Genomic DNA, 18,599 nt, shown 5'->3' with positions numbered 1-18,599 from the left:
TTTTTGCATCCATACAATCGTTATGCCATGGAACCGTGTTCACCATGAACATGGTGAACACAGTTCCAACGGTGTTAGTACACCGTTATTTTTATTTATTTATTTTTCTTAATTAATTGCGTGACTTTTCTTCTTCATTTTCACATTTCGCGGTTTCACTTTAATTTGAGTTGAGCAATGATTTTGGACATTCATAAATTATGAATTCATGCCTGCATATTCACTTTGGAACCATGCCTACACATTCCCGTCCGAAATCACGGACATTCATAAATTATGAATCCATGCCTGCACATTCACTTTGGAACCATGCCTACACATTCACTTTGGAACCATGAGATTATGAATTTTCAGTTATGAGATTATGAATTTTCAGTTATGAGATTATGAATTTTCTGTTATGATATTATGAATTTTCTGTTATGAAATTATGAATTTTCTGTTATGAAATTATGAATCTAAATTACATTCATAATCTCATAAGTCATAATAGAAAATTCATAATCTCATAACAGAAAATTCATAATTTAATAAATATTTTACTTTTATGCGATTATGAATTTTCTGTTATGAGATTATGAATTTTCATTACATTCATAATCTCATAACAGAAAATTCATAATTTGATCAAACGCGCGCCGTTAATTCCACATCCGTAATTTTTTTTTTTTTGTGCATAAAAATAATGTCGTTTGGACTTGTGTTCACCATTCACGGTGAACACGTTTTCAAGGCATAATTTGTGGCATCCGTATACACCATGCATGGTGCATACGGATGCACAGCATAATTTGTGAGTAGGTCAAAACTGTATTTACTGTGAGATATGCCCGTGAATTGGGTCGTAGGGTTAGGCCCAAAAAAACATAAAAGTTTAATTAGTAATGGGAATTGTAGTTTATGCCCGGTTTGGCAACAATTATATCGTGGGTCATGGATCAAAAATGACGTTGTATTTTTAAGTAAAGAAATGACAATTGTTACAGTTTAATGGAACGTATATTTTTGATGGGTTAGTTATCAAATGAAACTGAAGTGTATTTAAACTGACAATGCCTCAGTGCTTTACATATTATTTTTATATTATCAAATGAAATTGAATTGAAATGAAACTGTAGTTGTGTTGAAATGAAACTGCAGAGTATACAAAATGAAACTGAATAACAATTTTACATATTTGAGTGTATATTGTCCAGCGAAACTGTAGTTGTGTTGAAATGAAACTACAGAGTATACAAAATGAAACTGAATAACAATTTTACATATTTGAGTGTATATTGTCCAGCGAAACTGTAGTTATATCAAAATGATACTGTAGTTGTGTTGAAATGAATTTGCAGTGTATATAAAATGAAACTGAATAACATTTCACATATTTGAATGTATATTGTGCAATAAAACTGTAGTTATATCGAAATGGTAATGTAGTTATGCTGTAATGAAACTACAGTGTATATAAAATGAAACTGAATAACAGTTTCACATATTTGAGTGTATAATATCGAATGAAACTGTAGTCATATCAAAATGAAACTGTAGTTGTGTTGAAATGAAACTGCAGTGTATGCAAAATTAAACTGAATATGTTATACAATCAAAGTTACTTTTTGCGAACGGCGCGGAACATGTACCGTTTTTTTCATTAAAAGAAACGACATTGTTTTGATGCCTAGACCTAATGCATTGTGGACCGCGATCCACAGTATAATTTGTCCGATTTGGCATGTAATTATGGCTAATTGGACTAATTATTACTAAAATTGATTTCTAAATTGGCCCCCCAACAATGTAATAATTCTTAAATTTATCCTTGACTCTATGGAGATTATGAGAAATATCCTATAATCTAAAGTAGTTACCTTAGACATCAACTACATATGTACTTTCTTAATCATATCAAATCTTTTTTTTTTTTTTTTTTTTTTTTCCAATTAGAATACTCATTTCGATCAAGGAAACCATTAACCACCCCTCTTAAATTGGATCTCCTCCAAACTCATAGCCTGCTACATACGCTGTAACAACTTTACTACTAGCTCAGCTCATTCATCCGTCCTAGTCCAAATTTGAAACTAACGTCTCAATAAAATCTTTTCTAATTTAATCCTCCATTCCTATAAGGTACCCTTCTTTTTAAGGGGTGTATTCAATAAATACTTTTATAATCAAGATCAAAGACTCAAATTTAACCGCACAATCGCACCTGGGCTATATATATATATAATTTGGTTCAAATGCAGCGTTGATCTCCTATGGGGTCGTGCGGACTTATCTGTACCATTGGATGCACTCTGATCAACGATTGAAAATCAATGAAGATGTGAAAAAATATGGTGATATTTTAGTAATTTCCTGTACCTATGTATATTTCGGTGATACACTAAGTGCTAGGGTGTGGCGCAAGTATGAGTGAACTATGGTGCACCTATGAGTGTTCTATGGTGCACTTAGTAGTGGATGCACCCCAAGCATATATAAATGTACCAGGTCACACTACTGCACAGAAAGGGTGAACGACATATGAACCAAGCCTTTATAAGTTTGTAGAGTTGGCAAACGAAAAAGATTATGAAAGTTAATAAATTTTAAAATACAATTAATATTTTAAAAACTTTTTAAAAGTTTGAATGGAATATTGTCTAATGCTTAAATATTGTTTAAAATTTTGAAATTAATACCTTAAAACTTTTAAAGTTTATAGAGGTCTTAATCAGATACCGCCGCAGAGATAGAGATTATAGTGTGGTCTAGTCTGGCTTCTTTCTTTCTTTTTTTTTTTTTTTTTTTATTCTACACATTATTGAGTTGGTGATTACTCTCTTGACAATGACGACGCTAATGACAACGATTAGCGTAATGATGAGAAATATGTTTGATGATTAGTAATTAAAGGGCTGGATGATATAAGAGAAAGGGAAATACAAATTAAAAGTGTTGATTGATTAGACCACACGGGCGTGGATGCAACGCCAATTCAATTAAAGTTGGTCAAAAATCCCCATTATCATTTCTTGGAAAAATTGTTTGTTTTCATCTTCATCACATCTGCACAAATTAAAGTCTCTATCTGGATCGGAATTTGGCTTCAATCATACACCCCTGCTATCGTAATCATCATATGGACACCCCCTTTTTCATGCATCAACTTTGAATATGTTAACCTTAGCTTGTAGACTCTTTATATTGGATGACAAAATTAAAGTAATTTGCTAAGAAAAGAAGGCAACCTTAATCATGTCAATCATGCACTTCCTTATGTATTGTCACCTCACATTTACAAGGCTTTATAATGGAAGATTTTTATATTCTTCCTAAGTTGAATCCCAATCCCAATGGTCTTTCACATTCCGACCGACCCGACAGAACATTTGAAAAAAGATAAATCATGATAATTCAGCTGAACAGAGAGGCTAGACCTTTCACAATATTAATGAGATCGAGTTAATATAATGCTAAAATTAATTAAAGAATTTAGAAAGAAAAAAAAAACTAAACTAATTGGAAGGCAAAGCAATTTCGCTGAACAAATATCTATTCAATAATTCATTTCAATACAAAATGTCTAAATGTTACATTTTTTATTGTAGAAGTCTTTTATCAAAACTACTCTTCTGAAATGTTATTTTGTTTCTGACTAAGTTCTATTTGATTAGAGCGTGTCTTCTAAACAATAAAATCTTTTGAGACTTTGACAATATCTCCTTTGAAAATAACTCTTTTAAGAGTTCTAATTAACACAAACTCTTCTATTTTTATACTTAGCAAAATAATGTTGATTTGATGAGAAATTTTGACAACTTTTCTAAAAATAGAAAATTCTAATTTTCTAACACAATTAATTAGCATCTATTAAATACAACAACAACAACAACAACAATAATAATAATAATAATAATAATAAATGCAAGTACTTTATTAGCGATATCCATCCAAATCACAAAATCACAAATACTTGTAAAAATGCTACTAATATATTCAACACCTTTATGGGCAAACAATTGACAATTGTCATACATTTATGATCAAATATAATGACTTTAATTTAATAATAAAAGTGTAATAATTGTGACATGATGCAGGCTTACTGCAGGTTTTGTATAAACTTTCTTTTTTTCCCACCATTAATCAAAGCCTCATCCCACGTAGCTTCATAGAAAGTTTAGTCAATATATATAATGTGCAGACAACAAGGCATGCGTGTGTTGTCTTGTTCTGCATGGATGTCTATGTATGTCTTGTATTTAGTACTTAAATCTATATATTAATTAATTAGCTAGCATTGAAATCATTATAGCCATGTTTGGTAAAATAGTTAATTATCAATTAATTTTGACTTGTTTGATTATTATTAGTTGTTTGACTTAATTAAACAATAAATATGAATGTTTGATTAATTATCTTTTTATAATTGATTATTGCTCTAAAATACTAAAATTCAAAAAACTACTCAAAACAGTTTTTTCGATAAGCTTTTTGAGAAAGTCATTTTGTATGTAATCCTATCAGCTAACAGCTAATTTACCAAACATCTTTCTACAATAAGCTAATGTTATCAACTAGTCAAACTCACTAACACAATCAGCTAACGGCTATTTACCAAACACCCCATAATTATATACTTATTTCATTTTTTTTTTAAATCATATATATGTCTCTTCAATCCATATGGCATGCGTATGATGCCTATACGTGATGCATTCTAAGTAAGTGTAAATACTTTAATTTCGTTCTTTAAATAATTAAGCACTCTTTAAAAAAATAAAATTATAAGACGGGATGGAGAGGAAAGGGGAGAGAAAAGAGAGAAACACATCCTTCAAACAAACTAGAGTTCTTTATCACAAAAGAATAAGGAAGATTTTTTCTTTTAATATTTATATATATAATTCTATTTATAACCATCGAGCAACTAATAATACCTATTCAAAAGTAGATTTTTAATACTATTACATATTTATAATTTTAGACAGCTGAACAATATGTATTGATTAATGCGTAATGTTAGAATATTATCAAAAAGTTTATATGTAACATAAAATTTTGTATACAAATTTATATTAACCATATGGTTTCGTTTAATTCATTTATATGGTCAAATCAATTCATTCTTAGGCAAAATATTTTATATTTTATCCATAATTAAGTACAACTTTATATGTAACCAATATTTTATTGATCATATATTCTCGTATAGTGACCGCAACTTTATAAGTACAATTTTGTGTGAAACTAGTCCAAAATAACGTAATTTTATTTAAATTAGGGTGTTTTTTTTTTTTTTTTTTCATTTCGTTTGATCAATATTTACCTCTGCGGTGTGTACAATTCTAGTATATGTTAAGTGTAGGTATATACACTTACATATGTAAATACATAATCAATTAACTATAAATATATCATGTCAAGTAATTCTAACATTGTTCTAAGTTTATAATATGTGAACTATAAGTAAATAAAGTTAAAGCTAAATGTTATAAATAGAGTGATTGACATGTAATCATGATTATTATGGTATAACTTTAAGAAATATTTGGTTGAAAATTAGTTAACAGATTATATACTTGTAAATACCGCAATTTATTGAAACACAAAGAGTAAATACTGCCCATGACCTCCCATATAGGAGAGCCACTTTGTACCACTAAATCACGAGGTCATTGACAATATTTAAGGTATTGATTTTATAAGCATATAGTTAACAGATTATATACTTGTAGTAAAAAACATTGTTTCTAGAAATATTTAGATTTTCAACCACTTGTATATAAATTGGACTAGTTAACATTGTTGAGCATATAATCTAAAAACATAATAAGTGTGTGAAAGTTATATCCTTGATTTATGTCCCTTTTTTCCGTAAAGTTTTTTTGTACATTATGCTATAAAGATTGTACATTAAAATATTTTAGACTAACATACGCCTACCGTTATAACTTCCGTTATCTTTTCCACTATTGTTACCATGTTTTACGAACTAAAGAGAGCTCTCAACAGAAGAAGAAAAAGAAGAAGAAAAGATATTGTTTCATTGCTTTCAACTCTGGTTACAAACAGGTTTATATACATCAATAGAAAAGGGAGGGAAAAGAGGTTAGCAACCAAACTAACTTCCAACTACTGTGCTGAGATGGTGACAAGTGTCACTGTGATCTTGATCATCTTGTTTCATCCCTTAAAATCCCCCCGCAAGCTGGATTATATAGGTTTATTAATCCAAGCTTGGAGATATAATGCTGAAAGGATGTAGGGAAGTGTGTCTTAGTAAAGAGGTCTGCCAGCTGCTTCTCAGATGGAATGTGGAACAGCCTGATGAGTCCTTTATGTAGTTTTTCTCTAATAAGATGACAGTCCAACTCTATGTGTTTAGTTCTTTCATGAAACACCGAATTCTCTGCAATGGCCACAACTGACTTGCTATCACAATATATAGCCACTGCTTCACTGTGAACCATTCCAAACTCTGCTAGCAAATAAATCAACCACTGAATTTCACAGCTTGTGGCTGCTAAAGCCCTATACTCTGCCTCTGAGGATGATTTGGAGACAGTAGGTTGTTTCTTAGATTTCCATGAGATTAAGGCATCTCCAAGAAAAATGCAGAATCCAGTAACAGATCTCCTTATATCTACACAAGCTCCCCAATCTGAGTCTGAGTAGGCCTTAAGGTGTAGATCAGAAGTAGATGGGAAGAATAAACCTTGCCCAGGAGCAGCTTTGATATATCTGAGGACTCTATGTGCTGCTTGCAAATGTATATCTGTAGGCTTATCAAGAAACTGGGACAACTGCTGAGTGGCAAAAGCAATGTCAGGTCTTGTTATTGTTAAGTAAAGAAGTTTACCAACAATTCTCCTGTATTGGCTGCTATCTTGAAGTAATTCTCCTTCATTCCTGCTTAATTTGTGTGAAGGAACTGTGGGACTGAACACGGGTTTAGCATTTGTAAAACCTATATCTTCAAGTAATTCAATTGCATACTTCCTTTGGCATACTGCAATGCCCTTTTTGTGTCTAGCCACTTCTAGCCCAAGAAAGTATCTTAAAGGGCCTAGATCTTTAAGTAGAAAACTTGTGCTTAGCTGCTGCTTGACACCTTGTATGATTTCCAGGCTTTCACTTGCAAGGACAATGTCATCTACATAGACCAATAAGGCCACCAAGGACCTATTCTTGCCCATGATTAATAAGGAACTGTCAGGAACTGCTTGTTTGAATCCCATCTGTTTCAATGCAATTGTCAACTTTGTATTCCACTGCCTACTAGCTTGTTTCAAGCCATATAGGGACTTAACCAACTTGCACACTTGCCCTTTACTGCCCCCAGAGAAACCAAGAGGTGGCTGCATGTAAACTTCTTCATCCAAATCACCATTTAGGAAAGCATTATTCACATCTATCTGATGCAAATGCCAATTCTTTGCTGCTGCCACTGCTAGGAGAGTTCTGATAGTGGTCATCTTGACAACAGGGCTGAAAGTGTCTAAGTAGTCAATACCAAGGGTCTGATTGTACCCTTTTGCTACTAGTCTTGCTTTGTACCTTTCTATGCTCCCATCAGCTTTATATTTGATTTTATACACCCATTTGCAGCCAATGGCCTTCTTAGAGGGTGGTAGGTCCACCATCTGCCAAGTGTTATTGTTTTCAAGGGCTGTTATTTCTTCTTGCATTGCAGACCTCCATCTTTCATGCTGAGCAGCTTCATAATAGTTCTTAGGCTCAGATTGGCAGGATATGCTCATAGCAAAGGACTGGAAAGATGGAGTTAGGCCATTGTAATCCACCACTTTACACATTTGATGAGGGGAAGTATGTAACTTAGAGTTTTGACAGATGTAGTCATGTAGATAGGTAGGGACCTGTCTACTCCTGGTGGATCTTCTGGTATCTTGCTGGACAATACCAGGTTGCTGCTCAGTGGTGATATCCTGGGGAGGTTGCCAAGGGTGCTCACCACTACTGCTGGCTGGACTATCTGAGTCATCTTGTGTTTGTTCAGGTGTCCCATGCTGTTGAGAGATAACATTCTCACTTTCTGCACTTATATTCTGATGCAAGAGTTCTTGTTGCTGAGCTTGAAGATCACCATAATCCTCAGGAAATATGGGAGACTTGGATGGTAGTATGATCCCATGACCAGCTTCTGGTGTGTTGGACCGCTGGAAAGGAAACACTAGCTCATGGAACAACACATCTCTGGATATAAATAACTCATTTGAGGCAAGATCAAAGACTTTATAACCTTTTGTGGCACTAGCATAACCTAGGAAGATGCATTTCTTGGCCCTAGCATCCAACTTTGATTTAGGTCCAACAGTAGTTGCATATGCTAAGCAACCAAACACTCTTAGGTGTTGATATGAAGGAGTTCTTTTGAGTAAAACCTGGTATGGGATTTGATTGTTTATAGCAACTGATGGAAGCCTGTTAATCAGATATGCAGCATGCAACACACACTCACCCCAGAATTTGTCAGGTAAATTTGCTTGAAACTTCAAAGCCCTAGCAGTAGATAGTAGGTGCCCATGTTTCCTTTCTACTCTGCCATTTTGTTGAGGTGTATGTGTACAAGAGGTTTGGTGGATGATCCCTCTTTGTCTGAACAGTTCTACCATATTAAACTCAGGACCATTGTCAGTCCTTATACACTTTATAGCTGCTCCAAATTGATTTCCAACAAGATTGCAGAACTCAACAACCAAATTTCTGACTTCTGACTTAGCTTTCATCAAGAATACCCATACAGCTCTGCTATGATCATCCAAGATTGTCAAGAAGTACCTGTGACCATGAACAGTTTCTACTCTGTATGGTCCCCATATGTCCATGTGCAACAAGTCAAAACAGTTAGAAGATAAAGAAGCATTGATCTGGAAGGGAACTCTCTTTTGTTTGTCAAAATGGCAGCTATCACAAATCAAATTTTTATTAGAATGAATCATTGGCTCTAGTTTTTTCAAGAACTGTACTTTTGAATGTGAGGCATGCCCCAATCTGGTGTGCTAAAGAATACATTTGTTTTCAACAGAAATAGAACTACATACAGGATGTGTAAAACAAGGAAAAACTAGGTAATACAAGCCATTCATCAGCTCAGCCCTTCCAATCATTCTCCCATGAGAAGCATCCTGTATAACACACTGGTCAGAGTACATCTTTACAACATAACTTGAATCTTTTATGAAGGCACCAACTGAGACCAAGTTATAGTGAAACTCAGGGATGTAAAGAGTATTATGCAACACAAGATTTTCAGATAAGCAAACTGTCCCTGTGAATTGAATAGCAGCTTGTTGGCCATTTGGCATATTAACATACATGTTGTGAGCCTTTTTCTGATTTTTCAACATCTTTAAATCACACACAATGTGGTGTGTGGCACCACTATCAATGATCCAATCAGTCTTATTTGATCTAACAGCATTGATTGAAGGAGACATACCTTCCTTTTGGAAATCTACTGCCACAGTATTGGCCAAGGCCTGTGAAGTCTGCTGGTGATCAAAAGGTGAATTCAAGCAATCCCCATATGATTTCTTAGCATGCATGAACTCCATGAACCTTCTGAAGTCATCTTGGGTAAAAGACTTATTATCTTCAGGGTTGTATTGTTGCTGTGCTGCAAGAGGACCTTGAGTTTGATTAACAGACTGACTTTTTGGCCTTGATTTCCACCCTGGGGGATACCCATGCTTTTTGTAGCACTTATCATGAGTATGGTCTGTATACCCACAGTAAGTACACACTGGCTTCTTGTGATTAGCTTTCTTGAACCCTTGTTGGTAATTGCTTTCTGATCTAGCCAAGAGAGTGCTACCAGCAACATTATTTTCTCCTGCTTGATATATTTGGCCTCCAAAACCATTGCTGGCCATGTGGAATTGTCTCTCTTGCTGGGCAATCATAGAATATGCTTCATTAACATCAGGTAAGGGCCTCATCAACATGATTTGATTTCCAGCCCCTGTATACTTCTCATGCAAGCCAATTAGAAAGATAGACAGCTTGTCCTTCTCTACTTGTTCATTCAGTTCATCAATTCTCTTTCCACACTCGCATTTTGTGCTGCAAAGGCAGCTCAGCTGGGGTCTAAGAATACCCAACTCATCCCATAGCAACTTCTGCCTGGTGAAATACTCGTTCAAGGAATCATCATTCTGCTTGGTTTGATAGATCTCACACTTAATTTCAGCAATCCGAAACAAATCTTGCTGACTAAATCTCCTTCTTAGGTCATTCCAGATACCATATGCAGTATCAATCCACAGCACACTGCGTGCAATGGTTGGTGAAAGGGTGCGCACAATCCAAGTGGACACTATATTGTTGCACCTTTCCCAGGTGAGATATCTATCTAGGTTTTCTGTGGAAGGTTTCAGAATACTTCCATTGATGAATGGGACCTTGTTTTTGCACGACAAGGCCATGGTCATTGCCCTAGCCCAAGAATGGTAATTCGCACCATCAAGGGGGGTGGAAACCAGTTCAAGTGCTGGATTCTCACTGATGTGAAGAAAATAGGGGTTGGATTGCGATTGAGGATCAAATGTTACCTCATTGTTGCTCGATCCGATAACAGGGGTGGCAGGGGTGGTAGGAATGTGACCAGTGTGTGTTGCATTGGTGTTGCCATTCACCGGAGCAGATGGTCCTGCAGTCATACCATCAGCAGGAGTCGAGCGATTGTTCAGAGGAGGCCAGGACGCCATTGTCAACTGATCTAAGCTCTCAATTATGTAGCTCTGATACCATTTTACGAACTAAAGAGAGCTCTCAACATAAGAAGAAAAAGAAGAAGAAAAGATACTGTTTCATTGCTTTCAACTCTGGTTACAAACAGGTTTATATACATCAACAGAAAAGGGAGGGAAAAGAGGTTAGCAACCAAACTAACTTCCAACTGCTGTGCTGAGATGGTGACAAGTGCCACTGTGATCTTGATCATCTTGTTTCATCCCTTAAAACCATGCAAATGCATCCACCATATATTTTCTTATCTTCTTCATTAATAATAATATATACACATTAAATATTTGAGTTATATGTTAATTATTACATAAATATAAATATCAAATTTATAAAAATAATTTACATTATTATTATTATTATTATTATTATTATTATTATTATTTAGAATAATTTAAATATCTAAAATCTAAATAAATTTAAAATTTTAATATAATATATTAATATTGGGCATCTAATTTTTTGCGCATCGCGCAAAAAAAATACTAGTATATATATATATATATATATATATATATATATATATATATATGTGTGTGTGTGTGTGTGTGTGTGTGTGTGTGTGTGTGTGTGCAATCCAACTATCAGTTTAGGCTTTTAGTTGAGATTGAGCATATGATTCAATTTGGTATCAGAATCAACCCATGTTAAAATCATGAGTTCGAATTTAGACTTTTAGTTGAGATGGAGCACATGATTCAATTAACACTACTCACCAAATACTCAATAAAAAAATAGTTGGAAATCTAAAATTTTTCATAAAAATTAATCACTCAACTCCGATAATTTTTAGGATTCACAAAAATTCTTCTTGCTAATTCTAATCACCAATCATAGTAGCTGGACTCTCTAATCACTTTTTTTTTTTTTTTTTTATAGACATTTTTCCAGCTGTGTGAATTCGTGATTTCTAACTAATTATGGCGGTCGAACGAGCAAATTAAAGAAAAGTAATACGGAGTAGTTAATATCCACAAGAGAGTATTAAGAATTATTTGTGATTTTTGGATACCTTTTTGCCTGCAAGTTGAAAAAATAATCAGGGATCGAGTCTCACTAGCGGCAGTAAGGGAACTCTTTGTGTGCAGTAAGCAACTAGCCTCTGTAGTTCATGTTCAGTTGAGCTACTATGATTTACATACTCTTAGATGCTCTGTTGGGTTGGGGTGTGGTAGGCCCTTAGAATTGGGATTTAACATTTTAGAAAAAATGATAATTAATTTTAACTTAAAATGTGATCGTAATTTTTAATTTAATGGTGTTATAGATAAGAAAAATACTTGGTGTACTCCCATTTTAAACTCTCTACTTGTACTCCCTCTCACATGCTCCTGATGTAGACATTTTTATGTGGACCCATATGATGAAAATAATCAATCCTGATTTGCCACCTCATAGAGTATAAATGACGAAGTAATATTTTAAGAGTCTATGTAGTAGAACTCTATAGATAATGTTATGTTGGCATCATTCCAATACTATCCATTAAACGAGGACGATTAAGACGAGTATAGGTTCACCAAATAAATCACACTTCTTCTATCTACCCTTATTCTTATCCAACCACTGTTAGCTAATTTGACCACTATTAATTGTTTGACTTAATTTAAAAATTAATATAAATGTTTAGTTAATTAACTTTTTATATTTCAAAATGCTAAAATTCAAAAAGCTACTTAAAACAATTTTTTCAATTAATTTTTTTAAGTAAACAGTTATTAGCTAATAACTAATTTATCAAATACTTTTGTACAATCAGTTAATATTATCAGCTAGTTATATCTTATAATTAACCCAATCAATTTGTGAAAATCGTACATGATTAATATTGGGAATATTCCATATAAACTTTAATATATTAATTAATTAATTTAGAAGATGGGGAAATGGTTCCATTATATTGTTGTCCCGACAAGCATGACACCCCCCCCCCCCCCCCGGGTTTTGTTTGTGTGTGTGTTAATTTGAAGGGTAATTAAATGTTCGAAACTTCCAATAATATAATTCGATCATGCGCGCAATCAACCCTCAACTCCATCCTAATTCTTTCATCCCTAACTAATCTCTCCCAATCATTAAAGCCTGCATGAGTTCCATAATTGAATCCTCTCAAAAGCAACACAAAACCCAATCCCCACCATTGTTAAATTAATCCAAATTCCATCAGGCCGAATTACGCCTGTAATTGTTCGAAAAAATCTCACTTCATGTGATAATGAAAATCACAAATACGATATTCTGCACAAATAAGAGATAATACAATATCTTAAAAATAAATATCAACACAAGTGATACACGATTTTCGTGGGAAATCACAAAATCAAGGAGAAAAATCACGGGACCACCACCAATAAAATTTCTACAATAATAAATTTTGGGTATAAAGTTTATTACCACACAAGCCGAACACCCAAAAATAATCAAATATAACAGTTCTAGGCCAAAGACATCTATTCCGTTTCACAAGCCTAAAAAGGAAGACTAACTCGTACTTAAAATATTCAACCACCGCAAGCAAAGTGAAAAAGATTACAAATACTACGAGAATACTCAATTTAGTCCTTGAGTATTGAGTCGTCGTAATTTTTAATTAAATGGTATATATTATTAATTTTTTTGAATGCTACTGACTCTATTACATTGTAATATCTGTTCAAACATACTTTCTCAACCTAATGAAACATACAGAGTCAACAACGCCTCCACTGATGATCGATCTCATGACCTCCCACATGAGAGAGGTCACTACATGCCATCTGAGCACAAGGTGCTTGGCAAATGGTATATATTATTGTACTTTTTTTTTTTTTTTTTTGGATTCTAAAAAGTGATCATAAATGTCATTTCTACTCACAAACCTTTAATTTTTAACCACTTTTCGGTTGTTAAAAAGTGACGATTTTATGAAATTATATAAAATTATTTTATGTGAAACTATTTATTTTGATATAATATTAATAAAATCAATTCATATAATTACTTAAAACAATTTTTTTAAGTGAAACATTTACATAATTTTATTTTGTGATTTTTGTAGGTTTTATTATTTAGTAATAACTAATGTATTATTAGGCAATAGGCATATATACACGTTAACATTATGTTTCACATAATAATATGCATAGTAAGTTATTCCAACTTAGCTTGCTAGTGTGTGAGATTGACATGATGATAATGATAATCAGTGTTTTATTTTAAGAACGGCTAATAATGAATTAAGTAGACACAATTATATGACCTTTAATCATTCATCTCCCAATCATCTCGATCTCATTATAGCTGGCCCCAATTTGGTTACATACTTTCAACACGTAATTACTGTCTTAATCCACCAAAATGTATACTAATTAAAAAAATTATACTCCGTATTAAAAAAAAAAAATTATACTCCGTATTTAACTTAATTGATTATATTCAATTTAATTGAATCCGTTTTGCCCCGCCTTATTTACATAGCTTGCCAACTTCCCAGAGTCAGGCAAATTATGCCCTGGACCCGTGTCGACAGTGAATTGTGGACACGGGCCCAAAACGACGTCGTTTTTAAAAAAAAAAAAAAAAATGCGTCATTTAATTAAAAAAAAAAAAAATCGCGCGCGTTTTGTCGTTAACGGCGTTATTTTTTTTGGATTATGAATGTACAGTTATGCCGTTATGAATGTACAGTTATGCAATTATGAAATTATGAACACAGAGCTCTAACATTATGAACTTACAATTATGAACATATATAGTGATAAAATTATGACCATGGAGCTTTAAAATTGTGAATATAGAGCTTCGAAGATTATGAATGTACAGTTATGGAGTTATGAATCTACAGTTATGGAGTTATGAATCTACAGTTATGAGATTATGAATCTACAGTTATGGAATTATGAATGTACAGTTATTGATCGAATTATGAACAAAGAGCTCTAACATTATGAACTTACAATTATGAACATATAGTGATAAAATTATGAACATAGAGCTCTAAAATTGTGAACATAGAGCTTCGAAAATTATGAATGTACAATTATAGAGTTATGAATGTACAGTTATGGAGTTATGAATGTACAGTTATGGAGTTATGAATGTACAGTTATAGAGTTATGAACGTATAGTTATGGAGTTATGAATGTACAGTTATGGAGTTATGAATGTACAGTTATAGAGTTATGAACGTATAGTTATGGAGTTATGAATGTACAGTTATTAATAATATAGTAATAAAATTATGAATATATACTCCTATAACAAAGCGGTCTGAAATTTAAAAAAAAAAAAAAAAAAAAGAGGAGATAACAGTGCCTAACGGCACTGTTACCCGTGTCCAGCAAGCATGCTGGACACGGGTCCAACGCATAACGATTGCCCGAGTCACCCCTAACATGTCTTAGCTGAAGCCCAAGATTCCGACTAGTTGCCAAAGGAAGGGTCTGACAGACCAGTGCGTGGTTGGTCAACTAGGCTTTAGTATCCCATCCATGATGAACTTTATTGGAGGTGGTCTTTTTTTTCAAAAAAAAAATTTCAATTACACTTTTTACTTAACTTAAAATTTAAATTTGACACTTTAAAAAAATAAAATTGATTGTGAAGTGTAATTTCTTGAATTAGATCAAAACTATAAGTAATTGAATAAAATATAATGGGAGCAATTGACATTAAAGTTGTAATATTATATTGTGTAATCTCTACCTCTCCGATCAGATCAGTTGGAAATATTAGGCTAAGAAATAGACAGCATTGATTGCTAAAGCTAGCACGGTAGAAATTTCAGTCATCATTACTCATTATTATCATTATCATTATTACTAATTCTCAATCATTCAAGTAATGGAATCTCGTGGATACATTGACTAGCTTACCAATATATATTATATGCCATTCTTACTTCCTAATTCCTATATATAAAATACTCACTCGATCACCTTCTTCTTCTTCTTCAATTCCCCAACCTAATTATAACTACTTTCAATTCATCAAATTGATTTTCATCTTAGCTTAGCTTTGTTTCATGGAGTTGGGTTTGAGCGTAGGAGGGGATAGCAACAGTATCCCAACCCTGAAGCCATTTTCGTTTCTTCAAATCCCTGCTTCTGCTTCTGCGTATGAAGATCAAAAGAATGGGAGGAGGGGCAAAGATAATAATATAGGGTTTTGCATGGCTGCTTTAGGAGATGAAGAGCCGCCGCTGCAGCTCGCTCTTCTGCCTCTCTCTCCGCCGCCGCTTCCCTGCGCCGCCGCCCAGCCTCGTTTTCCATGGCTATCCCACAACTGTAATATAATATATATATATATATATATATATATAATATAATTCCCTCTTCTTTATTTTCTTTAATTTGTTGTTTTCCGATTTTTGCCTCTCTTAAGTCTTAATTAATTACGTACGTTGTTTGGTTTTGGTGTAACATACACGCAGTGGGTTCTGAGCCGGGATTCTTGTCAAATTTACCGGGATTCTTGTCATCTCCCAACACCAGCGGCGCGTCGTCTTTTCCGGCGACGGGCAGAAAAAATGTGAGATGGTGGTCTAGGAAGAGAGATATGATGACAGAGAGAAGAGCTTCCTCTAACAATAACTCTGTAGGCAGTGATGAAGACGACGAGATTAATGGCGGCGGTTTGGGCCGGAAAAAGCTGAGGCTTACCAGACAACAGTCCGCATTTCTTGAACAAACCTTCAAACAACACTCCACTCTCAATCCAGTACGTCATCATATCACAATCCTAATTAATTATATTAATCATCCTTACATATAATATAATACAATTTACAAAAAGTTAAACAATATATATAAATATCTATCTCTGGAAGAACATTTGATTTTATTATTTGCAGAAGAATAAGGTTGCGCTGGCAAAGCAGTTAAATCTTCGTCCACGCCAAGTAGAAGTATGGTTTCAGAACAGAAGAGCAAGGTATATATGCTATATTTTCCGTTAAGTCGTATCTAAATTATAAAATATAATTTTATTTAAATTTTTAATTATATTATTAAAAATTAAATATTACGGAGTATCTTTTTAATTAAGACAGAACGTATTATTTTATTAAAATTTAAATCATAGGAAGAATAGTTAGTGACTTAGTGTGATGGGGCATAGTCAAATAATGGCTGTCATATCCTAAATATAGTACTAATTAATAATAACAAGTCATATTTTAACTGTAGAAGTTTTAATTTAGTAAAGATTCGATCAGTACAAAGAATGAAATTCAAAAATGATACTCCGTAAAAGTTTCTGGCTATTATTAGTTTAACTATTTAGAGTATATTTTTATGGAATATTTACTAAATTTATCCCCTTATCTCATCTTTTTTAATAGGAACAACTGGTAGGGTATATATGATGTACCATTATACTCTCTCCCATCTTATAAAGATTCTATTAGTTGTGTTTAGAGTAACTTCTAAAAATAAACAAATGAGATGTTTTTTGCTCTGTGTTGGGTAACATAGTTAGATTATCAGCTAATTTTAATTTATTTGATCACTATTAACTATTTGACTAGGTTAAATAATCAATATGAGTGTTTAATTAATTAGCTTTTAATAACAGTTTATTCTTTCAAAATGTTAAAATTCAAAAAATTTGTCAAAATAGTTTTTTGATAAAGTAATTTTGTATGTAATCAACTATTAGCTAACAATTAATTTACCAAATATTTTTCTACAATCAGTTAATACTATCAACTAGTCAAATTCACTAACCTTATTATCTAACAACTATTTACCAAACATTTTTTTTCCTTCTAAGTTGACTCTTCATTTTTGACAGATACTTAAACTAGATAGTTTACAAAAGTTTTTTTTTTTTTTTTTTTTTGAAAAGTGATAGTTTACAAAAGTTAGTAATATTTAAATTACGAAAACTTGTACTATGGAATATACTAATTAAAAACAAATTAAAAGATAAATTTGATAACAATAAGGTTAAGTTGATGGATGTATCATGTATGTATTGATATGGGAAAATTAAACATGTATGAAATGGGTGCAGAACAAAGTTGAAGCAGACGGAGGTAGATTGCGAGTATTTAAGGAGGTGTTGCGAGACACTTCGAGATGAGAATAAAAGGTTACAAAAAGAGGTTCAAGAATTGAGAGCCTTGAAGACTACTTCACACCCTTTCTACAACCACCTTCCTGCCACCACTCTCAATATCTGTCCTTCTTGCACCGCCGCTACTACACCGTCTGCCGCCGCCACTAATACCGCTCGGTCTCTACCTAAATCTGAATGTTAATTTTCCGTTGCCAATCTTCTCGGGTCTCTTCTTTTTTGGGTGACTAATAAAATTTACAATTTGTCTCTTCTTTTTTGAGTGACTAGTAAAATTTACAATTAATATCTTATGATGTACGTATATCCACTTACTAGATACCGCACTTATATAATAATTTACAAATTACACTAAAAAAGTAAACAACACTAGAAATATAATACTTCTTTAGCCAAATGGTTTTAGTTAATGTACTTTCACGTTTTCATGTATATGTAGATATCACGATTTTGGTCGTTGGTATTATTGTTATTGTCTTTTGTTTATAAATTATAATTATAATTATCCCATCAAAGAGAGTGACAATTTTGACTGAAAAATGTTATGCAGAAATAGATCAACAGCTAGCGCAGGCGGCGGCGCGGCACAGCTTGTGTTGCTTGAATTGATTTTGGTTTTGATTTTTGGGAAATCAATGTAATCTTTTCCTTCATGTTTGGTTGTTCATTATCTTCATTTTAGGATTTTTGATTCTAAAATTTCGAAATTTTCTTTCACTAATGGAGTAGGTTAGATTCATCCAAATTTGAGATTTTCTAAATTGATTTAGTTCAAAATTTTACTTAAAAGAGACAAT

At 33.0% G+C, this 18,599-nt stretch overlaps 2 protein-coding genes across 3 annotated transcripts; one reads left to right on the top strand and one right to left on the bottom strand.

Moving 5' to 3' along the window:
* Nucleotides 1-9,002: 9,002 nt before the first annotated feature.
* Nucleotides 9,003-10,709, bottom strand: LOC109161680. Its single transcript, XM_019310171.1, has one exon. The coding sequence runs from the start codon at nt 10,707-10,709 to the stop codon at nt 9,003-9,005; it is 1,707 nt and encodes a 568-aa protein (XP_019165716.1).
* A 4,959-nt stretch (nt 10,710-15,668) lies between these two features.
* On the top strand, nt 15,669-18,261 carry LOC109161797 (homeobox-leucine zipper protein HOX11-like). Of its 2 annotated transcripts, none has more exons than XM_019310308.1 (4): nt 15,669-16,010; nt 16,157-16,443; nt 16,580-16,656; nt 17,740-18,261. In XM_019310308.1, exons 1-4 carry the CDS (start codon nt 15,749-15,751, stop codon nt 17,984-17,986), a joined length of 873 nt encoding a protein of 290 aa, XP_019165853.1. In that variant the 5' UTR covers nt 15,669-15,748; the 3' UTR covers nt 17,987-18,261. The 2 variants fall into 2 exon arrangements, with proteins under 2 accessions (XP_019165853.1, XP_019165851.1); XM_019310306.1 differs by having other exon boundaries at nt 15,672-16,010; nt 16,577-16,656.
* Nucleotides 18,262-18,599: the final 338 nt, after the last annotated feature.

Source organism: Ipomoea nil, unplaced genomic scaffold (genome assembly GCF_001879475.1).
Source record: "Ipomoea nil cultivar Tokyo-kokei standard unplaced genomic scaffold, Asagao_1.1 scaffold2926, whole genome shotgun sequence".
Taxonomy (NCBI): domain Eukaryota; kingdom Viridiplantae; phylum Streptophyta; class Magnoliopsida; order Solanales; family Convolvulaceae; genus Ipomoea; species Ipomoea nil.
Note: the sequence above shows the minus strand (reverse complement) of the source record. Positions and strands in the feature narration are given on the sequence as shown.

Coding starts and splice junctions, on each gene's coding strand:
- LOC109161797 (XM_019310306.1), top strand. CDS start 15,749: ATGGAGTTGGGTTTGAGCGTAGGAGGGGATAGCAACAGTATCCCAACC. Junction 16,011..16,156: donor TCCATGGCTATCCCACAACT/GTAATATAATAT, acceptor ACATACACGCAG/TGGGTTCTGAGCCGGGATTC. Junction 16,657..17,739: donor TTTCAGAACAGAAGAGCAAG/GTATATATGCTA, acceptor AAATGGGTGCAG/AACAAAGTTGAAGCAGACGG.
- LOC109161680 (XM_019310171.1), bottom strand. CDS start 10,709: ATGGCGTCCTGGCCTCCTCTGAACAATCGCTCGACTCCTGCTGATGGT.